Source organism: Hemitrygon akajei, chromosome 2 (assembly GCF_048418815.1).
Source record: "Hemitrygon akajei chromosome 2, sHemAka1.3, whole genome shotgun sequence".
In the NCBI taxonomy this organism is placed as follows: Eukaryota; Metazoa; Chordata; class Chondrichthyes; order Myliobatiformes; family Dasyatidae; genus Hemitrygon; species Hemitrygon akajei.
In genome coordinates, this window is record NC_133125.1 from 193,087,668 (window position 1) to 193,114,414 (window position 26,747).

The 26,747-nt window shown below is 46.1% G+C and overlaps 1 protein-coding gene across 1 annotated transcript in view; it reads right to left on the reverse strand.

Annotated features, from left to right (window-relative positions):
• LOC140719549 (lysosomal thioesterase PPT2-A-like) overlaps nucleotides 1–26,747 on the reverse strand; it is a 43,722-nt gene extending 16,975 nt beyond the window's left edge. The window contains exons 1-7 of the mRNA XM_073034243.1: nucleotides 26,310–26,747; nucleotides 21,741–21,894; nucleotides 13,083–13,178; nucleotides 12,129–12,236; nucleotides 11,202–11,285; nucleotides 3,272–3,356; nucleotides 2,611–2,665 (exon numbers count right to left, since the gene is read on the reverse strand). Coding sequence (XP_072890344.1) covers nucleotides 2,611–2,665; nucleotides 3,272–3,356; nucleotides 11,202–11,285; nucleotides 12,129–12,236; nucleotides 13,083–13,178; nucleotides 21,741–21,894; nucleotides 26,310–26,447 — 720 coding nt within the window. The 5' untranslated portion in view covers nucleotides 26,448–26,747. The remainder of the gene's footprint in view (nucleotides 1–2,610; nucleotides 2,666–3,271; nucleotides 3,357–11,201; nucleotides 11,286–12,128; nucleotides 12,237–13,082; nucleotides 13,179–21,740; nucleotides 21,895–26,309) is intronic.

The window sequence follows — 26,747 nt, forward strand, 5'->3', positions numbered from 1 at the left end:
CAGTTGGAAGGCAGCGATAATCTCAGCTATACCGAAAGAAGGCAAGGATAAAATGGAATGTGGGTCATTTAGACCAATATACTGATATGTAACGATCAGACAGGTTTTATACGACAACGCCAAACACAAGACAATATATGAAGGACTCTTCACATTATGGATCATATACAAAAAACTAAAATCGAAGCAATAGTGATAAGCGTGGTCGCTGAAAAGGCATTTGATCGGGTTATTTGGAATTTTCTTTACAGAGTTTTACATAGATTTGGTTTCCAAGACACAATTATTAAAACTATACAGACACTATATGACAATCCTACTGCTAGGATTAAAGTCAATGGATATTTATCAAATAGTCTTACCCTAGAAAGGGGCACGAGACAGGGTTGTGCATGGTCACCGCTACTCTTCGCGTTATATCTGGAACCATTAGCTCAATACATCAGACAAAATGAAGATATCAGGGGAATTACTATTAAAGGGACAGAGCATAAATTGGCTTGTTACGCAGATGACATTTTGATCTATCTAGTGCAACCAACATACTCTTTACCTAAATTGATGCAATCCTTTGAACAATATGGTAAATTATCAGGATACAAGGTCAACATAGATAAAACCCAATTACTTTCATATTACTATAGCTCACCAAGAGAAATTGAAAGTAGATATCCCTGGGCATGGCACACAGAGTCTTTCAAATATTTGGGCATCATTATGCCAAAAGATTTGGCAAAGTTATCAGAATGTAATTATCAGCCTTTATATAAAAAAATTAAGGAAGATATGGCAAGATGGAACCTGATTCCTTTTTTCAGTCTCAGTTCAAGGATTGAGTCTATTAAAATGAATATACTGCCCAGACTGTTATATCTCTTTCAGACCCTACCAATAGAGATTAATCAAAATCAATTCAATGAATGGAACAAGATGTTATCAAGGTATATTTGGGAGGGTAAAAGGCCTAGAGTTCGTCTCAAAACTTTGCAATTAGCAAAGGAAAAGGGGGGATGGGGCCTACCTTCTCTTAGAGATTATTATTTTGCAGCACAGTTGAGAGCTGTGATATGTTGGTGCAACCCATCATATGACGCTCAATGGAAAAACATTGAGGAGTGGGTACTTCCCATTCCCATACAAGCAATTTTGGCTGATAACAACCTGCAAAGGTACATAAACACTATTGATAACCCATGAGTGAAATTGACTCTTAAAATATGGAGAACTACTATAAAAGAATATAATCTAGAGGGAGATATTGCAATTCTTAAATGGTGTGCATATGACTCGGATTTTACACCAAATAAATTGGATGCTAGATTTAAGGACAGGACAGCTAAAGGAATAACAGTTCTTTGCAAACATAATGAAAGAAGGAACACTGTTCAATTTTGAAATGCTTAAAGAGCAACACTTATTAGAAAAACAAGATTTTTAATCGGTATTTACAGATGCGACAATATGTTAATAAGACACTTAAAAATGTAACCAAGGCAAGTAAAAAAGCTCTTTAGAAAAGCATATAATTCAGATAATGGTAGTAGAATCATTTCAAGCATGTATAAGGGGTTGTCAAATCTTATAACACATTCGACTTCATACATTAAAACAAAATGAGAGAGGGAAGGAGGGATAATAATATCTGAGGACGAATGGACAACAATATGGAGGTATCAATGGAAGTGTACCAGTTCACAGAAATGGAGGGAATTTGGATGGAAAAACTTGATAAGATATTTTATTACACCCTCTCAGAAATCCCATTATGATAGTAACCTCCCTGTTTGCTGGAGAAATTGTGGAAATCAAAATGCACATTATCATATTTTTTGGGACTGCCCTGTTATCAAAAACTATTGGGGGGGATACACAATGCCCTACAAGACATCTTTAAATGTGAAATACCCTTAGAGAGTAAGACCATATATTTTGGATATATACCTCAAGAATGGTTGAAAAGAGATAAATATTTAATGAATATACTGTTGGTGGCTGGTAAAAAGACTCTTACTAGGAAATGGTTATCACAGGAGAGCCCAACTTTAAATGCATGGATGGAAATTACAATGGACATTTACAAAATGGAGAAGATAACAGCATCTGTTAATCATAAGCTGGAACAATTTGATTCATACTGGGGAAAAATGGTTTAACTACATAATTTCTCATAGGCCTGATTTCATTTTCACAAATCAATTAATATTTTTTTTTTTTAAAAATCACTCCCTACTTGTACATAGTTCTTTCCTTTTGCTTGTTTTTTCTTTCCGCTCTTTTCTATAAGTGTATACCTCAGATAAATACTTTGTGGAAATTTGTGATATATATGATTATATGATATATAGGTACAATGTCTGAAATACATCTTATGGAAATGTTTGTTTGATGATGAACTTCAATAAAAAATAAATTACAAAAAAAAAATTAGAGTGAGGAAAACAACGATGATAAATAATGGGGTGCGGTGGGGTAAGTAAACAATCCCCTGTGTTACGAAGGAAGTGGGCATCGACTCTGAGTGGGATCCAGATAACCTCCTGACATTTTCCAGGAGCAGATCCCCAGGATTAACCTCACCAGCCCTCCCACCACGGTGACCCACAAACTCACCAACTGATTCTTCATCTCCACCACCGTCTCGTTCTCGTTATAAAATCCAAAGTGACTGGAAAAGGAAAGTGGGAAGGGTGGGGTCAGAGAGAGTGATTGGCCGGCAACAGCACCAGGGTGGAGATGAGACCAGGGAGAGGGGTGGAGGAGAGAGGGGAATGGGTGAGAGAAAGGGTTGAGTAAATTGGAGAGACATGGCCGATAGACGGTGGGGAGATGTGGCGGAGAGACGGCGGGGAGACGTGGCCGAGCGAGAGTGGGGGGATGTGGCAGAGTGATGGGGATCACGGTGGAGAGATGGAGGTGGTAGACGTGGCGGAGAGATGGGGGTTGGACAGCTGAGAGATGGTGGGAGACGTGGCCGACAGACGGGAGATGTGGCGGATGACGGGAGTCAGGGCAGAGTGATGGGGGTGGGGCAGGGATGGGGGTTGGGGGAGACGTGGGGAAACATGGCTGAGAGACAGTGGGGGGGAGACGTGGCTGAGAGACGGGGGAAGAACGTGGCAGCAAAACAGATGGGGTGGGGAGACGTGGCGGAGATGTAATGCGGGATAAGGGACTCAAGGTTGAGGGTCAGAGGGGTGAGGTGTATGCCATCTTCCCCCAGGTGTGGCCCCACAGTGACTAGACTCCCCCCCCCCCCCACACACAGCTGTACCTGGACTGCCAGGGGGTGATGACACCATCGTCCGGCCCACCAATCAGAACAAGTTGCTTCAACCTCAGGAAATTCTTCTTCCACGCTGGCAGAGAAAGGACAAAACAGTGTCAACCGGGGTGGCGGAGTGAGGTCTGGGTCTGTCACTGCCCACAGCAGTCGCCTGCTCCCCTCCAGGCCCGCGTGATAGTGAGCTAATGGTGTACTGGGATCTTGCTGTTCACTAGGGTCATGTGACACCACTCCCCGTCTGGGACCACGTGGAGCGTGGGGTTATGGTGCACATTAATCAGTGGGATCTTGCTGTTCAGTGTGTAGGCACCGCCTTTCCCCTCAAGGGGTGGCGTCCCTGGCCCAGGCTCTAACAGTGCTGGGTGGGGTGGGGTGCGCGTTGGAGGGGAAAGAATAGCGATGGGCAATAACTAATGAACAGGTTGTGGATTGCGTGCAGCTGGTAACCGGGAACTTCAAACAGAACCCAGAGGTACAGCAGTGACGACAGCCAAGTTTCACTAACTGTGTCACAGTGTGCACTCACTGTTGGAATAGAAAACTGGATTTACCATTAACCCATTTAGATGTGTCAATAATCAATTTAGTCCGCAAGTCCATAAGACACAGAACCAGAATTAGGCCATTCGGCCCATTGCATCTGCTCCTCCATTTCATCATGGCTGATGCACTTTCCCTCTCAGCCCACTTGCCGACCTTCTTTCATGCTCTGACTAATCAAGAATCTTTCATCCTCAGCTTTAATACAGCCAGTGACCCGGCCTCCACATCAACCTTTGGCAAGATTGATCCACAGATTCACCACCCTCTCACCTGAAGAACTTCCTCCTCACCTCCATTCTAGATGGACATCCCTCGATTCTGAGGCTCCGCCGTCCGGCCTTAGACTCCCCTGCCTCGGAAACATCCTGTCCACATCCACTCTTCGAACATTCGATAGGTTTCAGAAAGATCCCCACATTCTTCTAAATCCCAGTGAGAAAGGCCCAGTGCCACCGATCGCTCCTCGTACACTGAGACCTTCATTCCTGTGAGCCTCCTCTGAAACCCCTCCAATGTCAGCACGTTGTTTTGCCCAAAACTGCTCTCAGTTCACCAAGTGACACCTCACCAGTGCCTTACAAAGCCTCAGCGTTACATTCTTGCTACATGCAGGCAGTCCATAAAACATACGAGCAGAATTAGGCCGTCTGACCCATCGAGTCTGCTCCGCCATTTCATCATGGCTGACCCAATTTTCCCCTCAGCTCGAATCTGCTGCCTTCTCCCTGTATCCCTTTGTGTCCGGAACAATCAAGAATCTATCAACCTCTGCCTTGAATTTACATAAAGACTTGGCCTCCACAGGGTTCCAGAAATTCATCACCCTCTGGCTGAAGAAATTCCTCCGCATTTTGTTCTAACAGGACGCCCCTCTATTCTGAGGTTGTGTCATCTGGTCTTAGACTCTCCCACCAAAGGAAGCATCTTCTCCACGTCCATTTTATTGAGGCCTTTCACCATTTGATAGGTCTCAATGAGGTCACCCCTCAGTCTTCTGAATTCCAGTGAATACAGGCCCACAGTCATCAAACGCTCTGCATATGACAAGCTGTTCAATCCCGGAATCAATTTTGTAAACTTCCTTTCAACTCCCTCCAGTTTCAGAATTTATTTTCTAAGAAAAAGGGTCCAAAACTGCCCACAATACTCAGCAGTGCTTCATAAAGTCTGAACATTACACCCTTGCTTTTGCTTCTTGTCCTCCCGGAATTAACGCTAACATCGCACTTACCTTCCACACCACCGACTCAAATTAACCTTCGCGGAATCCTGCACCAGGACTCCCAAGTCCCCTTGCACTCAGATTTACTGACTTTTCTCCATTTAGAAAATAGACTACACCTCTATTCCTTCTACCAAAGTGATGACCTGACACGATATTCCATCTGTCACTGCTTTGCCCATTATCCTAATCTGTCTATGTCCTTTTGCAGCCTCTCCAGTTCCTCAAAATACACTGCTCCGCCACCAGTCTTCGTATTGTCTGCAAACTTTGCCGAAGTCATCAATTCCGTCGTCCAAGTCGCTGACATATATCATAAAAGAATCGGTCCCAACAACGACCCCGGTGGAACACCACTAGTCACTGGCAGCCAACCAGGAAAGGCTCCCATTATTCCCACTCTTTGCCTCCTGCCCATCAGCCAATGGCCCATCCATGCTAGCGTCTTTCCAGTAATACCATGGGGTCTTATCTCGCTAAGTAGCTTCACATGGAGCCCCTTGTCCTCTGTAAATCTAAGTACGTCCACCAATTCCCCTTCGTCAATCCTGCTTGGAAGAAAAAGTTTGTGAAATCTGCAGTTAACTAGTTTTCTGCATTAACTCTTATAAAATGTAATCTGGTCTTCATCTAAGACACAATAATAGACAAACACAATCTGCCTAATCTGGTAACACACAAACAATTGTACTTTTCACGTCTTTGTTGAACATTGTTTACTCATTCACAGTCCAGGCTGGAAAAAGTCTGTGAACCTTTGAAGATAGCAGTGATGGTGCCAGTGTACAATGCTCTCTCAGTCACCGTCTTCCAGATAGTTCACAAAAATGTCTTCTTTTTAACGTCCGTTTTTCACCTCTATTGTATTTCTGGGACTGACTGAACCTGCAATTTACAGTTTGGATCACTCGAACGATCCCCAACAGTTTGCCGTCTCTGAAAAGCTTCCAGGGAACAAGCGCATACTCGGATGGCCCTGATGCAAAGAAACGTCAAGGCGGAGCACGAGCTGATGTTCGAATCCTATTTCACTGGGTAAAGCAGCGACGAAGATTGCCACATCGAGGCAAATGCTGACGAGAGGTGAGAGTTCAGCACCGACTACTTAACTTTAGTTTGCTGACGGAGAAGCAATCTGTGAGCAGCCCATCGCAGTGTGGCTCGCTGTGGCAGGCGGGTAGGCCTTTCTGCCTAGCGTGGTGTCCCTCTCTTTCGACGGACGTTGCTGATATTGTACGATGGTATCCTGGTTCTGCATTACTGAATCGGACTGTGGACATTTTTAAATTTATGGTTTTTATGTTCTGTGTTTTTTTAAAAAAATCACCCATTCTTTTTTGTTTAGTTGTGCGAGGCGAGCATGTTTGTGTTGTGTTCTTTCGGTTTTTTTTGTGTGGGAGTGGGGTTATTTTTTGGGGGTCAGTGTTCCTGCTCCATTTTGTGTGAGGGGAGGTGGGGGTTAATGAACGGGATACGGGGTGGGGGGAGCGATGCACCGGGTTTGATGTTTCTCTTTGAATGACTTTATGTTCTTTCTTTGTTTCGTGTCTATCTGGAGAAGACAAATTTCAGAGTTGTATTTGCATAAATGAACATCTGAATCTTTTAAGGTCTGCACTCTGACTCGGCCATTCCAAAACACAAATTTTGTTCTTTTTAAACCATTCTGTTGTTGATTGACTCTTGCGTTTCTAAACATTTTCTTCTGGAATCATCCAACTTCTATTAAGCTTCAGGTGATGGACTGCTACGCTGACATTCTTCTGTAAAGTGTCTTGATACGGTTTTGAATCTATTGTCCCCCATGACTGTGAACTGTCCAGGCCGAGGCAGCAAAACAGCCCCAAAAGAGTTGGGATGAGGTTTTGGTGTTGCTGTGCAGTACCCTTCTTCCTCCAAACAAAGCAATGTGCATTTCTGCCAAAATGTTCAGCTTTTGTCTCATCTGTCCACAGAACATTGACCCAGAAACATTATGGAACATCCAGGTGGTCTTTTGTAATGAGACGTGCAGCAATGTTTTTTTTTGAAGAGCAGTGGCTTCCTCCTTGCTTCCTTTCACAAACACCATTCTTGTTCAGTATTTTCCTAATAGTGGACACATGAGCAGAGACTTTAGCAAGTTTTAGAGATTTCTGCAGGTCTTTTGCTGTTACCCTTACAATCTTTTTCACCTCCTTCAGCATTGCACGTTGTGCTCTTCCAGGACACCCCTCCTAGGGAGAGTAGCAACAACATCCTCCATTTGTAGACAATTTCTCTTACTGTGACCATAGGAGCAGAATTAGGCCATTCAGCCCATCGAGACTGCTGATCCCGGATCCTACTTACCCCATACTTGCCATATCTTTTGATGCCCTAACCGATCAGGAAACTATCAACTTCCGCCTTAAGTGTACCCACGGATTTGGCCTCAACCACGGTCTGTGGCAGAGCATTCCACAGATGGACTACTCTCTGGCTAAAAAAATTCCTCCTTACCTCTGCTCTAAAAGGTTGCCCTTCAGTTTTGAGGCTGTTCACTCTAGTTCTGGGTACCCCCACCAGAGGAAACATTCTCTCCACATCCACCTTATCTAGTCCTTTCAACATTCGGTAGGTTAGAATGAGATTCCCCCCACATTCTTCTAAATTCCAGTGAGTACAGGCCCAAAGCTGCCAAACGCTCTTCATATTGTCCATACCATTATTCCAGAAATCATCCTTGTGAACCTCCTCTGGACTCTCTTCAATGACTACACATCCTTTCTGAGATATGAGGCTCAAAACTATAGAAAATACCAAAGGTACAACCTAGTGTCTTACAAAGCCTCAGCATTATCTGCTTGCTATCTCTTCGCAACCTCTCTCAGGACTCTGGGATGTCGTCCATCTGGCCCAGGTGACTTGTCCAACTGAAGACCTTTGAGTTTGCCAAGCATTTTTTCCTTTGTAACAGCAATGTCACTCACTCCTGCTCCCTGACACTCACAGACCACTGATACACTGCTAGTGTCTGCCACAGTGAAGACAGATGTGAAGTATCCATTAAGTTCATCCGCCATTTCTTTGTCTCCCATTGCTACCTCTCCAGCATCATTTTCCAGTGGTCCAACATCAACTCTCACCTCCCATTTACTCATTATATAACTGAAAAACTGTTGATATCCTGTTTTATATTATTAGCTAGGTTGCCTACATACTTCATCTTTTCCCTTCTTATGCTTTTTGTTGGATTTTAAAAGCTTCCCAATCATCTGACTTCCCACTCACTCACTTTTACTACCTTATATGCCCTTTCCTTGGCATTTATGCAGTCCTTAACTTTCCTTGTCAGCCATGGTTGCCTACCCCTGCCATTTCAGAATGTGGGACAGATCTATCCTGCGCTTTGTGAACTATTTCCAGAAACTTCAGCCATCTCTGCTCTGCCGTCATCCCTGCCAGTATCTTCCTCCAGTCCACCTGGGCAAGTTCTTCTCTCATGTCTCTATAATTCCTTTGTTCTATTGAGATACTGATACATCTGACCTAGGCTTCCCCCTCTCAAATTGCTGTATGAATTCAATCATACTACGATCACTGCCTCCTAAGGGTTCCTTTACGTTAAGCTCCCTAATAAGGTCTGGATTATTACACAACACCCAACTTAAGATGGCCTTTCTCTGAGTAGGCTCAAGCACAAGCTGCTCTAAAAAGCCATCCCATAGGCATTCAACAAATTCCCTCTCGTGATCTGGCATCAACCGATCTTCCCAATCCCCTTGCATCTTAGTCCCCCGTTACAAGTGTGTCACTACCCTATTACCTGCCCTTTCCAGCTCCCTTTGCAATCTTGGCTACTATTTGGAGGACTACATATGATTCCCATAATTTTTTTTACCATTGCAATTTCGTAACTCCAGATAGAGATTCGACATTCTCTGACCCTATGTTACGTCTTTCTGAAGATGTAATTCCGTCTCTTACCAGCACAGCCACACCACCACCTGTGCCTTCCTGCCTGTCCTATTGATACAAACTACATCCTTTGATGTTAAGCTCCCAACTATGGCCTTCTTTCAGCCACGAATCAGTGATGCCCACAACATCATATTGACCAAGCTCATCTCATCGATTGGAACACCTGACTCCAAATAGCTTTTGTAGAAGGCATCACCCCCGAGGATCACTCTGTTTAAATGGTGTGCTCAGTAGTGCTGAGATGAAGTACAATTGTTTGTGTCTTACGAGATTAGGCACATTGTCTTTGTCTATTATTGTGACTTAGATGAAGATCAGATGACATTTTAAGAATAATTAATGCAGAAAACCAGGTAATTTCAAAGGGTTCACAAACTTTTTCTTGCAACCATATGTCCTCAAAGAATTTGAACATTTTTCTCACACCTGATTTTCCCTTAAGGAAACCAAGCTGACTACGGCCTATTTTATCTTGTGCCTCCGAGTACACCGAAACCACACGCCTGACAATCGATTCCGACATCTTCCCAACCACGGGGGTCAGGCCTTTTGTTCTGCCTCCCTCCCTTCTCAAAGAGTGGAATGACATTTGCAATTTTCCAGTTCTCAAGAACCACGCCAGAATCTAGCGATTCTTGAAAGATCATTACTAATACTCAATAATCTCTTCAGCTATCTCTTTCAGAACGCTGGAGTGTCGACTGTCTGGTTCAACCTACCTTCAGACCTTTCAGATTCCCAAGCACCTTCTCCCTTGTAATAGTAACTGCCCCTTGACACACTTGAACTTCTGGCATACTGCTAGTGTCTTCCACAGTAAAGACTGCTGCAAAATACTTCTTCAGTTCTTCTGCCATTCCCTTCTTCCCCATTACCACCTCCAGCATCATTTTCAAGCAGTCCAATATCTCCTCTTTAACTTATTGATTTTTTTTGTGCTGCATCCTATCCAGAGTAACAATTACTTCATTTATACGTGTGTACTAGAAATGACTTTAAACAACCCTGAATCTTGAAAACCTATTTTCCCTGTCTCTGTGTAGTCATTGACAACTGAGAATGCAGCACATTCGCATTATGGCGACCAGTGTCAATTCCTGCCGCTGTCTGTAAGGGGTTTGCAACTTTACTCCGTGATCGTGTGTGTTTCCTCTGGGTTCCCGTCTCCTCCCACATTCCAAAGATGAACAGGTAAGGTTGGTAAGTTGTGGGTATGCTATGTTGGTGTTGAGAAGTATAATGACACTTGCAGGCTGCACAATCCTCAGACTTTGCTTGTCATTTAAGCAAATGAAGCATTTACTGCATCAAAGTGTTGATGTAAATGTGACAACGCTAATCTCTAAAATCTTCAAAAGATGAATTAAGTTCATGTACAGGTCAATAAGTTTTAGTTTCCTGGTGCGCGCCAGTTTTAATAGGACACCTGCTACTTCATACACACCTTCTGCATGATCTTTCAGCTTGCTCCTACAGGTGTGTGTATGTGTGTGTGAGTGTGGTATGTATGAGTTTATGTGGAGTGTGTGTATATATGTGTTTGTGTGTGTGTGTGTGTCTGTGTGTGAGTGTGTATCTGTCTGCGTGTGTGTATCTGTGTGTGAGTGTGTGTCTCTGTGTGTGTGTAAGTGTGTATGTCTGTGTGTGTGTGTATATGTCTCTGTGTGAGTGTGTATGTCTGTGTGTGTGTGAGTGTGTATGTCTGTGTGTGTGTGTATCTGTGTGTGTGTGAGTGTGTATCTGTCTGTGTATGTGTATCTGTGCGTGTGTGTATGTCTGTGTGTGTGTGTGAGTGTGTATGTCTGTGTGTGTGAGTGTGTATGTCTGTATGTGTGAGTGTGTATGTCTCTGTGTGTGAGTGTGTATGTCTGTGTGTGTGTGTGTGTGTGTGTGTATCTGTGTGTGTGTGTGTGTGTGTGTGCGCATGTGTACCTCTGTGTGTGTGTGTGTGTGTGTGTGTGTGTGTGTGCGCATGTGTACCTGTGTGTGTGTGTGTGCGTATGTGTATCTCTGTGTGTGTGTGTGTGTGTGTGTGTGTGTGTGCGCGCGCACATGTGTACCTCTGTGTGTGTGTGTGTGTGTGTGTGTGTGTGTGTGTGTGTGTGTGTGTGTGTGTGTGTGTGTGTGTGTGTGTGTGTGACAGGACGGTCTGGACAGTGTGTATAGTCTGCCCATGCTGGGTCCCAGGAGGGTGCGCAAGACTGCAGTTACCTGTGGCATTGGGGTTCTTTGTCTCGTTGTTGAGGAGAGCCAGGTAGTTACTGAAGTTGAGGTACATGTCGTGATGGTGAGGGTCTAGAACAGGCAGAGAGACACGTCAGGCAACTGATCACAATGTGACTTCACCCACAGGCAGGACAGTCATTCGGATATTACACACAGTTAAGAGGTTGTCAGTAACACAGATTCACACACTACCCACGGAGTGAGACTGCAAACACTGACGCACACTGCTCACAGACACAGTGAGATCACTACACACTGACTCACACTGTACAGAGACACAGTGAGATCATTACATACTGAAACACAGTGCACACAGAGAACAGGTAGACAGAAACAAAGCAAATCTCACAGAGAAAAGCGAATGTATGCTCACACTGGGCACAGAACACAGAGACAGATTGTAACGTACTGTACACAGAGACTATATGTAATACCCCTACAATCACTCTGTATGGACAGCATGATGTTTGTGTGAACCACTGACGTGAACACTGTATACAGAATGTGAGAACAGTGTACAGAGCATTGATAGAGACATTATACACACAGCACAGTGGGCATTATCTTATGGTGGTAGGAAGGAAGTATGGGGTGATGCCAAGGGTAAGCTCTTTAAACAGAATGATATGTGTGTGTCGCACTCCTCTGGGGGTGGTGGAACAGGCAGATACACCAGGCACATTTAAGAAACTTGTAGATGGATGATAGAAAAATGGAGGGCTACGGATACCTGACCTTCGAGAAGATTAAAAGGGTTGACATAACCTTGTGGGTCAAAGAGCCTGCACTATGCTGTAACGTTGCTTGTTCTGTGCCCTCTGTTCTCATGCAGTGACAGTCACAGAAACTGCGCAGCACAGGGCTCAGGGTACACACACCACACACAGCCAGAGCGAAAGCCTCGGGCCTCACCGTTCCAGTAGTTACAGACGGAGAAACACTGCCCGAACTGCGTGTAGCACAAGTGGTAGAGGTTGCTCTTCACGTACTTTGGAAAAAACCATTTCAGGTAATCGGTATCTGCCGGAGGGAGAGGAACTCGGTCATCACTTGATTGCACACAGACCATCGACATGTCAGACCCAAACACCTGCTCAAGCTGCACCAAGCGTGAGCAAACATCCCAGCAAGACAACGTGAAGTTCACCACCTTGGCAGGAAACATTCCTTTGAGGGTATCTTCAAGAAGGCACCATCCATCATGAAGGATCCGGCCCACCCAAGGCATGCCCATTTCGCAGAGCCGGGGTACAGGGGCTTAGAAACAGCCTTCTCCCTTCTGCCATCAGACTTCTGAATGCCCCATGAACCCACGTTATTCTGCTCTCTTTCTGCACAACTTACTTTTTATGTTATTGTAATTTACAGTAATTTTTTAATGGATTTCATTGTAAAGTTGCTGCAAAACAACAAAGTTCACAGCAAACGTCAGCGATATTACTAAACCTGGTTATTAATCACTCTCTGTTGGCACAGTATTGACGACTGACCACCTTTCCCATCTAAGAGAAACCCCTGACACAGGAGACAGAAAGGAGCAAATGCCCTCCTCACAGATGCAGCATACCATCCTGATTGCGGCCTAGGTACATACAACGGCATGCCGGAAGGCTTACAGTCCAGAGGGTGGCCCTCTCTCTGTCCCTTACATGGACAGGGGACGACTGCCCAGGTTGCGGAGAAGTCTCCGGGGTAGGATTTGAACCAGTGGCTTTCTGACTGTGATCGAGGGCCGGGCGAGGGTTATCAGCGGCACCAGAGTTGCTCAGGTGAGGTTGCGGTTGCTTCCTCCCTTCCCACAGTTCTCCTCGGCAAGCTCCCTCCATCCTTGTCGCAGAGATTGAGGGGGAAGGGAACAGAACTTACCTCCATACTGTCCGAGCAGAGGGGCTGACAGGGCGATCAGTGTGTGCACATTGTGGTCCGGCATGGTGGAGAGAATTCCCCGACAAATCAGGCCACCTACAGGAACAGAACAGAGGCACTGAGAGAGGCACGGGAACAGGAAGCAGGAGGAGGGATACAAATTGTCTGCAATTTAATTCAGCATCATGTACGGCACAGACACTGTGGACCCATTGGCCTGATCCCATGTACAGCACAGACACTGTGGGCCGATTGGCCTGATCCCATGTACGGCACAGACACTGTGGGCCGATTGGCCTGATCCCATGTACGGCACAGACACTGTGGGCCGATTGGCCTGATCCCATGTACGTCACAGACACCATGGGCCGATTGGCCTGATCCCATGTACGGCACAGACACTATGGGCCGATTGGCCTGATCCCATGTACAGCACAGACACTGTGGGCCCATTGGCCTGATCCCATGTACAGCACAGACACTATGGGCCGATTGGCCTGATCCCATGTACGGCACAGACACTGTGGGCTGATTGGCCTGATCCCATGTACAGCACAGACACTGTGGGCCGATTGGCCTGATCCCATGTACAGCACAGACACTGTGGGCTGATTGGCCTGATCCCATGTACAGCACAGACACTGTGGGCCGATTGGCCTGATCCCATGTACAGCACAGACACTGTGGGCCGATTGGCCTGATCCCATGTACAGCACAGACACTGTGGGCCGATTGGCCTGATCCCATGTACAGCACAGACACTGTGAGCCCATTGGCCTGATCCCATGTACAGCACAGACACTGTGGGCCGATTGGTCTGATCCCATGTACAGCACAGACACTGTGGGCCGATTGGCCTGATCCCATGTACAGCACAGACACTGTGGGCCGATTGGCCTGATCCATGCTGTACTGTTCTTCGTTCTACATTCTGGAACACCTCGTGATCAAGTGTCGTCCACTTTATCTGCCGCGGGAGTTTTCAGCCATCATCTTGGTAGTGGTATACGTCCCGCCTCAGGCTCTGGACAAACTGAATGACACAATCACAGGTTTGAAACAGCACATACTGACGCCTTCCCCATCATTTTGGGGGGATTTTAACCAGGCCAGCTTGAAAAAGTCTCCAAATAATTATCACCAACAAATCACTTGTGGAACCAAAGGAGCCAACACACTGGACCACTGTTACACTAGCATCAAGAGTCCACACTTTGGAAAGTCTGTACTTCTACCCCCTGAGTGTAGGCACAGACTGAAGGCCGCAGCACCAGTGGTGAGGACCAAGCAGGTATACACCAGGGGGGCAGAGGAGCACTTACAGGACTGCTTTGAGTTGGTGGACTGGACTGTATTCAAAGATTCATCTTTGATTCTGAATGAGTACGCCACAGCTGTCACTGACTTCATTAAAACTTGTGCGGTTGAGGGTGTGCCTACAAGATCATACCCAAATCACAGACCATGGATGAACCAGGAGGTTCATACTCCACTGAGGGCTAGATCTGTGAGCTTCAAGCCTGGAGACCCAGGACTGTAGAAGACAAGGTATGACTTACAGAAGGCTATCTCAAGTATAAAAAAGGTTAGAGGTGGAATTGGACGCACTTCAACTCTGGCAGGGTTTACAGGTCATTACCTCCTATCACGTGAAACCTAACATCATGAATGGCAGTGATGCCTCAATGCCACTTACGCTCACTTTTGAAAGGCAGAATAAAGCTACAGCCAGGAGGATCGCTGCAGCATCCGGTGACCCCGTGACCTCTCTCTCGCAGGCCAATGTCAAGCTGTCTTTCACTTTGGTGAACCGTCACAAGGCGACAAGCGTCGATGGAAGTACCTGTTCAGGTTCTCTAAACATGTGTCGACCAATTGGCGTGTGTGTTCAAAGACATTTTCAATCTCTCACTGCTACGGTCGGAAGTTCCCACCAGCTTCAAAAGGGCAACAATTATACCGGGGGAGCTGTCTTAACGACCGTCGTGCTCATACCTACGGCGACAAGGTGCTTTGAGAGGTTGGTTATGTCTAGAATCAACTCCTGCCAAAGCAAGGATCTGGACCCACTGCAATTTGCCAGTCACCACAATAGGTCTACAACAGACGCAATCGCATCAGCTCTTCACACAGTCTTGGATCACCTGGACAATACAAATAACCATGTCAGGGTGCTGTTTACCGACGACAGCTCAGCATTTAATACAATAATTCTTATAGTTCTGATCAAAAGACTCCAAAATCTGGGCCTCTGCACCTTTCTCTGCCACTGGATCCTCAAACTTCTCACCGAAAGACCACAGTTTGTGCAGATCACTGATAATCGACACTGGCGCACCACACGGGTGCGTGCTTAGCCCACTGCTCTAGTCTCTCTACGCCCATGACTGTGGCTCAGCACAGTTCAAATTCAATCTAAAAACACAACTATTTGTTGGCGAAATTTCAGCTGGTGGCCAGAGGGCCTACGGGAGCCAGATGTACCGGCTGGTGGGGTGGTGTTTCATCAACAACCTTGCACTCAACGTCAGCAAGACTAAAGAAATGAATGCGAACTTCAGAAAGGGTAAGACAAGGGAAGACACACCGGCCCTCACAGAGGGCTCAGAAGTGGAAAGCGTGAGCAGTTTGAAGTTCAGCACCTGTCAGGATCTATTCTGGGCCCAACATATGGATGCAGCTACAAAGAAAAAGGCACGACAGCGGCTATAATTGATTAGGAGTTTGAGCAGCTTTGGTATGTCACCATAGACACTCACAAATTTCTACCAATGTACCGTGGGGAGCGTTCTAACTACATAACCGTCTGGTGTGTGGGGGGGGGGGGGGGTTTGCTACTGCACAGGATGGAAATAAGCTGCAGAAAGATGTTCAGTGTTTTACACTTTATGCTCCACATTTCATGCTCTGTGCTCTATGTCTTATCTTCCATTTTCTACGATTTCTATTTTCTATTCTCTGTGTTCTGTGGTGCTTTGGTGTAATCTTAAAGGACAGCAAAAAATGGCTACGCATTACAGAGCAAGCAGGTTCAGAGCAAGCAGGACAATCTCTCAGCCCTCTGTGGGGCTGCAAGGCTCAGCTGGTCCAGAGGTGCTCGATACCTCCCTAAATGCACCGCTCTGAACTCAAAGGCAGTGCATGGCCCGACTGGTCCGCAGACAGCAGGGGTGAGTCTGGAGTTCCTCAACCATCAGCCTCACATTTTGAATCCATCTCCAGGATGCAGTTGTTTCCGGGGTAGTCCGGTTGGTTCAGTGTCAGATCGGTAAAGACCACAGCTCTCTAAAGTGTCCCATCACACCCTCCCAGGGCAGAGACAGAACATGGGTAAAGCCCTGCCTCCCCACAGGGCCAATACAGGACAGATACATTAATCCGTCCAATGATGTCATGGTGGTTTAGCAGTTAGCGTAAACCTATAACTACACAAGTGACCCGGGTTGAAGTTCTGCTTCTGTCTGTAAGGAGTTTGCATGGTCACCTGTGATGAGATAGGTTTCCTCCAGGTGCTCTGGTTTCCTCCCACATTTCAAAGATGTTCAAAGTTCATTTGGAAACATAGAAAACCTACAAAACAACACAGGCCCTTCAGCCCACAATGCTGTGCCGAACATGTACTAACTTTAGAAATTACCTAGGGTTACCCATAGCCCTCTATTTTTCTAAGCTCCAGGTACCTATCCAGCAGTCTCTTAAAACAGGGGTCACCAACTTTTTTTGCACTGCGGACCGGTTTAATATTGACAATATTTTTGCGGACCAGCCAATGGGGGGGGGAGGGGGGGTGTTAATCACGACCGGAACATAGGTGATAAGTCAACTATAAGTCACTTATGAGTGGCTAATACATTCAATTTCGTTTCCAAAAGGGTTTATCTAACGAATTTAATATTAAACACACAGCGCATATTTTCATCACATGAATATAGTGATAAGTCATTTATAAGTCACTTATAAGTCAACAGCATCATAACATTTTAAGTAACGTTTGGATATTAAACACACAGCACATATTTTCCTCATATGAACATATAAAATTATTGCAACACGCCAATATCGCTGAATCAGTGGGAGCCCTGGGCATTTCCCGGCAACAAGACGGTCCCATCGAGGGGTGATGGGAGGCAGCGATACTCGAAGGGGGTTCCTTATGTCCAGTCTATTCCGCAATTTAGTTTTCGTTGCATTCGTTTCAGAAAACGCCCGCTTCGCAGAGATATGATGTTGGGAATGGAAGCATCGTTTTCCGTGTTTTCGTGGCTTTCTCAGGATATTCAGCCGGCAGAGATGTTAGGTCAAACATACTTTTCAGCGCACCGTCATTTGCAAGCTCAAGGAATTGATCTTCCCGCGCTGACATGGATGATTCACCGGGGACATTCACAAATGGGTCACGGACCCAGTCCTTTGCACGTTTTGGGTCATTTGCGGTTGGGAAGAGCAGGGTGCTTGGACTCAAGGTGCCGAAGCAGTTTTGAGGGTTTGTTTGCCTCATTGGACAACTTGCCTCCACATATCACACACAGGGGGCTTGGAGCGTGCAAGTCACCGGTCGTATTAAAGCCATAATTTATGTACGACTCGTCGTATTGTCTACTGAAGGAAGCTTTCCCTTTTTTTTGCAGTCTCGGCCACAGCTGTCTCTGTGTTATCACCATCGTTAGGCCTTTTATGTCCCCACCACCTCTTCCAAAGAAACTCGTTTGTTTTTCACTCATCGAGTCGTTGTAGGTTAATGACCTCGAATGCGTAATTACCTTGCGAGTTCAAGTTCAACAGTGGGCGTGACAGGGAATGAGGTAAGGTGCAGCTGACTCATATCGTTTCATATCGCCAAATCATATTGTGTCCTTTTGGCCCGGTAACACATGCTTGAGGACCACTGTCTTAAAAGACCCATCATATCTGCCTCCATCACCGTCATCAGAAGCCCATTCTATGCACTCACTGCTCTCTGCAAAAAAAAAACTTACCCCTGACATCTCCTCTGTACCTACTTCCAAGCACCTTAAAACTGTGCCCTCTTGTGTTACCCATCTCAGCCCTGGGAAAAAGCCTCTGACTATCCACACGATCAATGCCTCTCATCATCTTATACACCTCTATCAGGTCACCTCTCAGCCTCCGCGTCTCCAAAGGGAAAAGGCCAAGTTCACTCAACCTATTCTCATAAGGCACGCTCCCCAATCCAGGCAACATCCTTGTAAATCTCCTCTGCACCCTTTCTATGGTTTCCACATCCTTCCTGTAGTGAGGTGACCAGAATGGAGCACAGTGGGGTCTGACCAGGGTCCTACATCGCTATGAACTCAGTCCCACGGTTGATGAAGGCCAATGCACCATACGCCTTCTTAACCACAGCGTCGACCTGTGCTGCAGCTTTGAGTGTCCTATGGACTCGGACCCCATGATCCCTCTGATCCTCCACACTGCCAAGAGTCTTACCATTAATACTATATTCTGCCATCATATTTGACCTACCACAATGAACCACCCATTTCTCAGCCCAGTTTTGCATCTGATTGATGTCCCACTGTAACCTCTGACAGCCCTTCACTCTATCCACAACACCCCCAACCTTTGTGTCATCAGCAAATTTACTAACCCATCCCTTGACTCCTCATCCAGGTCATTTATAAAAATCATGAAGAGAAGGGGTCTCAGAACAGATCCCTGATGCACAAGACTGGTCACCAACCTCCATGCAGAATATGAACCACATCCACAACCACCCTTTCCCTTCTGTGGGCAAGCCAATTCTGGATCCACAAAGCAAGGTCCCCTTGGATCCCATGCCTCCTTACTTTTTCAATAGAGCTTGTATGGGGCACCTTATCAAATGCCTTGCTGAAATCCATATACACTACATTGACAGCACTACCTTCATCAATGTGTTTAGTCACATCCTCAAAAAGTTCAATCAGGCTCATAAGGCACGACCTGCCTTTGACAAAGCCATGCTGACTATTTCTAATCATCTTATGTCTCTCCAAATGTCCATAAATCCTGCCTCTCAGGATCTTTTCCATCAACATACCAATCACTGAAGTAAGACTCACTGGTCTATAATTTCCTGGGTTATCTCTACTCCCTTTCTTGAATAAGGGACTAACATCTGCAACCCTCCAATCCTCTGGAACCTCCCCCGTCCCCATTGATGATGCAAAGATCATTGCCAGAGGCTCAGCAATCTCCTCCCTCACCTCCCACAGGAGCCCCAGAGACTTATACAACTTGATGCTTTCCAAGAGCTCCAGCGCATCCTCTTTCTTAATGTTTATATGCTCAAGCTTTTCAATCCGCTGTAAGTCATCCCTAAAATCGCCAAGATTTCCATAGTTACTACTGAAGCAAAGTATTCATTAAGTACCTCCGCCATTTCCTCCGGTTCCATACACACTCATCTACTGTCACACTTGATTGGTCCTATTCTCTCACGTCTTATCCTCTTGCTCTTCACATACTTGTAGAATGCCTTGGTGTTTTCCTTAATCCTGCTCGCCAAGGCCTTCTCATGGCCCCTTCTGGCTCTCCTGATTTCATTCTTAAGCTCCTTCCTGCTAGCCTTATAATCTTCTAGATCTCTATAATTACCTAGTTTTTTGAACATTTTGTAAGCTCTTCTTTTCTTCTTGACTAGATTTTCAACAGCCTTTGTACACCATGGTTGCTGTACCCTACCATCCTTTCCCTGTCTCATTGGAACATTCCTACGCAGAATCCACACAAATATCCCCTGAACATTTGCCACATTTGTGCCATACATTTCTCTGAGAACATCTGTTCCCAATTTATGCTTCCAAGTTCCTGCTTGATTTAGTATGTATACGTTATACTACCTTGACATCTGTTTCCTTGCAGCTAGCCACAACACAAAGAAACCTCAAAAACAAAACCCATTAAAGACTATCTAATACCCAGTGCACAGAGAGAGATAAATCGTGCAAAGAATAAAGGTACACAAAAAGTTTCAGAACTGAAGTTTTGCTAAAGACACGAAGCTAGGAGTCACTGCAGCTGGAGCAAGCAACAGCCTTAGTTCATCACAAAGCTGAGTAAACTCAGCTAGACCACAGGTGCGAAGCCAGGGATCACTGCAACCAGAGCCCCCGTTCAGCTCAGAGCTGAATAAATGCCACAGAGCTGAGAGCAGAACAAGCATACCCGGCCCTTGCCCCCAGTCCCAACACCGTGACGCTTACAGTCTGGCCCGCCGCTTAAGTCATCCAAACATCATGTTATTCTTCGCTCTCAACCTTCCCGATTCTGCCCGGTGCTTAAATCGATCAGATATCGGGACTTTCCACACTCTCCAAAACACCACCACTCTGCTTCAGCCCGCCTCTGCCTTTGCACGCCTCGACCTGGCACCTCCGCCATCATTCACCTCGCCATTATTAATAAAGTGTTGTTAATAGTTAATAGAGTATTTAATAGTTTTCTTAGTTTTGTTTTTTGCAGCCAACAAGTGGTCGCTGGGCATCACCGGAAGCATGCTAAACTGAAAAGTTGATTGCTCACATGGATGTAATTGGGTGGCGTGGGCTCATTGGGCCAGAAGTGCCAATGCTGTATCTCTAGATACATAATTGGACCTTCCAGGGCAAGGACAGGCAACATGGGTTACATGCTCTTTCTCTTCTGCATGGAGTGGCTTTGTCCAAGTGAGCCCAGGAGATTTCCTCTGATCCCACACTGCCCCACTTCACCAATGAACTGTGCCTCAGGGCGGGTTGGATTGAATAATCCAGAGGCCCGACTTCACTCAAAACAAACAGCTCAGTCAATAACATACAAGGATTACTGATATCACTCCATCAGCCAAGGGGTTGGGGGACAGACAAGGGAGTCTGCACCAGGTGCTCGACTAAACCTGCACCAGGATAAGTTCCTGACTAGATTAGAATGAATTCTCCGTGAAATCTAATGAGGTGAGACTAGCAACAGGATACAAGTTACAAATCTACGGTCAAATTGTGAATTCCATATGTAACTGACCAGGAAACTGGCCACTGATCTCCATTTGAATATGTCACAAAAGACTCAAAAGTTCAAAAGTTCCAAGTGAGTTTATTATCAAAGTATGTCACCATATATAACCCTGAGATCCATTTTCTAGTAGGCATACCCAATAAATCCAATAATCACAATGAAAATTGGGTCCGGCAAATTTCTACAGATGTACGGTGGAGTTCATTCTGCCTGGACACATCACAATCTGGTATGGAAGTGCCAGTGCAGAGGATTGGTACAAAGCTGTAGAGGACTTTAAACTCAGCCCGTTACATCATGGGCACGAGCTTCAAAAACCTCAGGAAGTTGGCGTCCACTATTAAAGACACCCAACTCCCAAGACAAGCCCCCTTCTCATTACTACCATCAGGGAGGAGGTACAGGAACCTGAAGACACATACTCAACATTTCAGGAAGTTTTTTCACCTCTCTGTCCTCAGATCCATGAACAGCACATCATAATTTACCTTTTGCACTGTACATTTATCTTTTTTGTAACTTACATTTTTTAACATAATCCACTGTACTGCTGCAACAGAATAATAAATTTCAAACACATAAAGTATGTCAGTGGTTCTGTCCTGCGAACCGAGTGATTAAGGCTACCGTGGAATGTACAGTATTTTTAAAGTCCAACCCTACCTTGGGAGTAACAGATCATGTGTACCCCATTGGCTGCATTTTGCATGATGGGGGAGATAGCTTGTTTGAAGCCTTCCACCTGACTCCACAGCGACTTCAGGCTCTGTGTCCGGTCAAACAGGTCAATGATAGTCACATTGGTTCCAGGATGTGACTGCGGAGAGACAGAGGCAGAGTTCATCATCGTAGTCGTACGTGCCCAGGAGACAAAAACAATGACAATGAACTTCCCGCAGTGACCATCAATGTGGACTCTCCATTGTCCCAGTCCTTCAAAATGTTGCAAATATCAGAATTTTACAGCAGAAATATTGTACGTATGTCGTAGAGCACTACAGCACGACAGGCCCTTCAGCCTATGTAGTCCTTTAGGAAGTGGTCTTCTCCCTAATGTATCTTTATAATGACACATAGGGTACTACAGCACAGAAACAGGCCCTTCAGCCCATCCTATCCATGCCAATTTGTTATGCCTATCACATCTACCTGCACCTGCAACATAGCCCTCCAAACCCAACCCATCCATCTTCCTATCCAAACTTCTCTTAAATGTTGCAACTGAATCCACATCAACCACTTCTGCTAGCAGCTTGTTCCAGACTCGAGCCACCCTCTGATTAAAGTACTTCCCCTTCATCTGTGTCTTTAAATTTTACTTTTTTTTTAAATGTAGAGATACAGCACAGTATCTGGCCCTTCTTGCACACTGAGCCCACACTGCTCACTTACACCCGTGTCACCTACTGACCCGTACATTGTTGGAACCTGTGAGGAAACTGGAGTACCCACAGGGTCACTCAGAGAATGCACTGACTCCTTAAAAGCAGAATTCAGCACAAAATAAGTTTACATACATTTTCAGTACAAGTTACAATACACTATTAAAAATTTCGCCCTTCACTTTACACCTATGACCTCTAGTTCTAGTTTCACCTAATCTAAGAGGCAGTAGCCTGTGTGTGTTCATCCTAGCTATACCAATCAGAATTCTGTATATATTTCAAAGTACTTTTATTATCAATGAATGTATAAATTATACAGGAAGGCAATTATTCCTTTGAAATAATTCTGTAAACCTCTATCAGATCTCCCCTCATTCTCCTGCACTCCAAGGAATAAAGTTACATGCAGGCCTCTGAACAGCTGCCAAGATGTGGTCTACAAATTATCACAGGAGATAGAAAATGCATGTCAAAAGGGTAATGTTACAATAGAGAATTTGTAGAATGCCTGTGAGATGGCTTTTAGAGCAGCTTGTGGTTGTGTCTACCAGAGGGTCAGCTATTCTGGATTGGGTGTCGTGTAATGAACTGGATTTGATTAGGGAGCTTAAAGTAACCCTTAGGAGACAGTGGTCATCATACGATGGAATTCACCCTGCAATTTGAGAGGGAGAAGCTAAAGTCAAATGCATCAGAATTATAGTAGAGTAAAAGGAATTAACGAGGCTTGAGAGAGGAACTGGCCAAAGTTGACTGGAAGGGAACACTAGCAGGGATGATGGCAAAGCAGCAATGGCTGGAGTTTCTGGGAGCAATTCCAAAAGCACAAGATATATACATCCCCAAGAGGAAGAAGAGTTCTAAAGACAGGATGACACAACCGTGGCTAACAAGAAAAGTTAAAGCCAACATAAAAACAGAAGAGGAAGCATACAAAAGAGCAAAAATCAGTGGGAATTTAGAGGACTGGGAAGCTTTTAAAAACAAGAGAAGGCAATTAAAAAAGCTATAAGGAGGGAAGAGATGAAATATGAAGGTAAGATAGCCAATAATATAAAAAGAGGGTACCAAAAGATTTTTCAGATATTTGAAAAGTAAAAGAGAGGTAGAAGTAGATGTTGGACCATTGGAGTGGTAGTAATTGGGGAACAGAGATGAGGAAGTCAACTGCACCTTGGATCTTTAGCCAGTAGGTGGTGAATCTGTGGAATTCTTTGGCATAGGTGACTGTGGAGGCCAGGTCATTGAGTGTATTTAAGGCGGAGGTTGATAGATTCTTGAGAAGTCACTGCGTGAAAGGTTATGGGGAGAAGGCAGGAGAATGGGGTTGAGAGGGAAATGAATAAGCCATGATCAAATGGCGCAGCAGACTAGATGGGCCAAATGGCCTAATTCTGACCCTGTATCTATGGTCTTATTTCCATAAAACTTCAGCTCATTGGAGCAGCCGCATAATTTGGCCCAAATGTCCTGATCCTGATGTGTCCCCAATTAAACTGAATCCCTGGTATATTCTTATTGTAATTCTCATGTATTTCATTGTTATGCTGCCAGAACACAACAAATTTCATTACTCAGTATCCTTTTTAATGGAGGCCAATGAGTCAAAAGCTCTGCTTACCACCTGTGACGTCAACTCCATCCTCCAAGAGGACCACCTCCTCATTGTGGTTCGGAGGCTTGCATACCTCAATGACCAGAAAGCAATGCTGCTGGAGTCCTGACTTAATGCCTCAGCTCTTCGAAAGGTCACCCATGGCAAACAGGTCAAAGGGTAGAGGCCAGACTAAGAGCACTCCATTGGTCCTCCAGTTTTGGGGTTCAGCTCAGGGCTAACAACCCTGACCGGTCAAACAAAACTGTTATGGAAACAGCAACGAGAGGTCCTTCCATATCTGAGTGGCCAAGGACAGAGAGATGGAGGACCGTCATTGCTGCCCTAAACACCAGTGGCATAACGAGCCGTAACTTACCACCTTTCATCAACCCACAGTTCCCCAAGCAAGTTACGGGTAGCAGACAATATGTGTTCGTGGATGCTTTGCAGCCACAGCCAGTCAGAGGGGGTTTCCTGAACCTTCAGCCCGATACACTCACAGCAAAACTGAAAAGTGTTTGAAATCGAAACAACACTGCGCTCGCTTCTTACAGATGCACGAAAACTCTTCAACAATCCGTGCTTCCACCGTTCAGTGTGTGATGGTGGTTCGTTACTGCTTTAGAGATCTCAAGCCAACACATTGCACCCAGTCCTGAGCCCCACACGACTGGGAGAAGGTGTCGAGGGGTTTTACAGCGAAGATGCCACTGAAGGGATGCACACAGCAGAGGAGTCGTTCACCTCACACCCAGGGAATGGTTCTAGTGCAGGAACTCAAAATCTTGCCAGCTTTCGTCAAAGTCAAGTTTGCTGTCGTAAGCACCTGCCACAAAGAAAAACTCACCTGCATAGCTCACCGACATAAACAACAGTCACAAGACAAAATATAAAGTACACAAAGCAGGATGCTGACAGGAAGGAAGAGAATCAGAACAGCAAAGTCCATACTAGTACAATGTGAGGGAGCGCCCAAGCTTTCTGTTATGGTTACCATCCCATAGATTTATTGAGTATGCCCGCAAGAAAATGAATCTCAGTGTTGTATATGGTGACATATATGAACTTCGATAATAAATTTACTATGAACGTTGAAAAGGCAAGAGACTGAGAGGGAAAATGGGTGGAATTATCTAATTATTCTCCCGTGGTTTATAGTCTCATTACCAGTTTTTTTTTCCCAACCTCGGTCCCGGGCACATCAAGGGTTAAATTGCTGCTGGTAACGTTATTGACCACCCCGTTGCAATGACCACAAGTCGCCACGAAGAGATGGGTGATGACAGGAGCGGCCAAAACACTTGAACAAGGTCCATTGCTCTCCTCAAGCACGTGATAGTCACTAACACAGGGCCGGAGGGGGTGGGGGGGAGAGGCCCCATCACACTGTCAAATACAATCAGGGCCGAGGAGCCACATGAGCTCCAAACTTCGCGGGAAGGGGGGAGAGAAAGAAATCAGGTGTCCGGGTCGGGTGTGGCGGCACAGGAGGCTGTAGAGCGGGGTTGACAGGGAAGATCTATCAGGATCAGGCTTGATGGGCCGAATGGACTAATATTGCTCCTATATCCCCGGAGGCAGAGACCAGTCAGGGCCCCATATTAGCAGGGGAAGAGGAGGGGCTTTCATTCGGGGATCGAGCCATTTACTCGCCCGCACCGTAAAATTACAAATTATCTCTGATTATTTTGTCCCTACCCACCCCCCCAGTTTGTGAAGACTGCTAACAGTAATGTTTTAAAAAGTCCATCATCGCATCTTGGCGCAATACTTGGTGAAGTCAGTGAAGGTCGCTCTGACTGATGCCTGGTAAGCGGCGCGCAAAGAGATAGGGCGAGAGAGGGGGAGAGGGAGAGAGAGGGGGAGAGGGAGAGAGAGGGGGGGGGAGAGAGAAAACTCTGACCTCTCCCTCCCACCTTACGACAGAGTCTCTACCCTGACCCAGCAAAACAGGACCGCAGAAACTTGCACGTTAAGTGCCCAATCGGATTCTGTTTAACCCGATGAAAGGTCTCGGCCCGAAACGTCGCCTGTTTATTCCCACCTCCATTGATTCCCCCCCCCCCCCCCCCCGAGCAGCTGAGTTCCTCTAGCATTTTGTACGTTGCTCCGTGTAACCCGACACCTCTCCTCCCTTCATGCCTTCAGAGCGGAGATCGATTGCCCAACCCGCCCGGTTCCAGCAATTCGGCGGCAGGGATCAAACACCTAGAAACTGAAAGGCAGGGGGGAAAGGTAAGGAAGTCTTACCCGGTTGATGTAAGTTTGGAGCGTCAGCAGGTCCCCGGGGCTGTCGAACAAGCCGTGCACCACGATCACCGGCTTGTAGCTCCGGGTAACTTGCAGTGCGATGGCGACAGAAGCCGCCAGCAGCAGCCGAGGGAACATGCCTGCCTCTGCGCCAGGTTCTCGGACCTCTGGAAACGCCGCGGCCGCCTGCTGCGCCTGGCTGTCCGGCGATCGCACACGCCCCGACCCGCTCAGACGGTCCGCGGTGCCGAACTCCCGTCCATCCGCGTCCGCGCCCGCTCCCGCTCCCGCTCCCCGCACCGGGCTTTTGCTACCCTGTGGCTCAGCTGATGATAGCGACGAGATAGAGGAATGTCACATCCGGTTTCCCTCGCGACCGTAAAGGCGTCCTTGCCAACGGCTGAGACCACTTCCTGTCCCGACCGGCGGGGCTGGAGT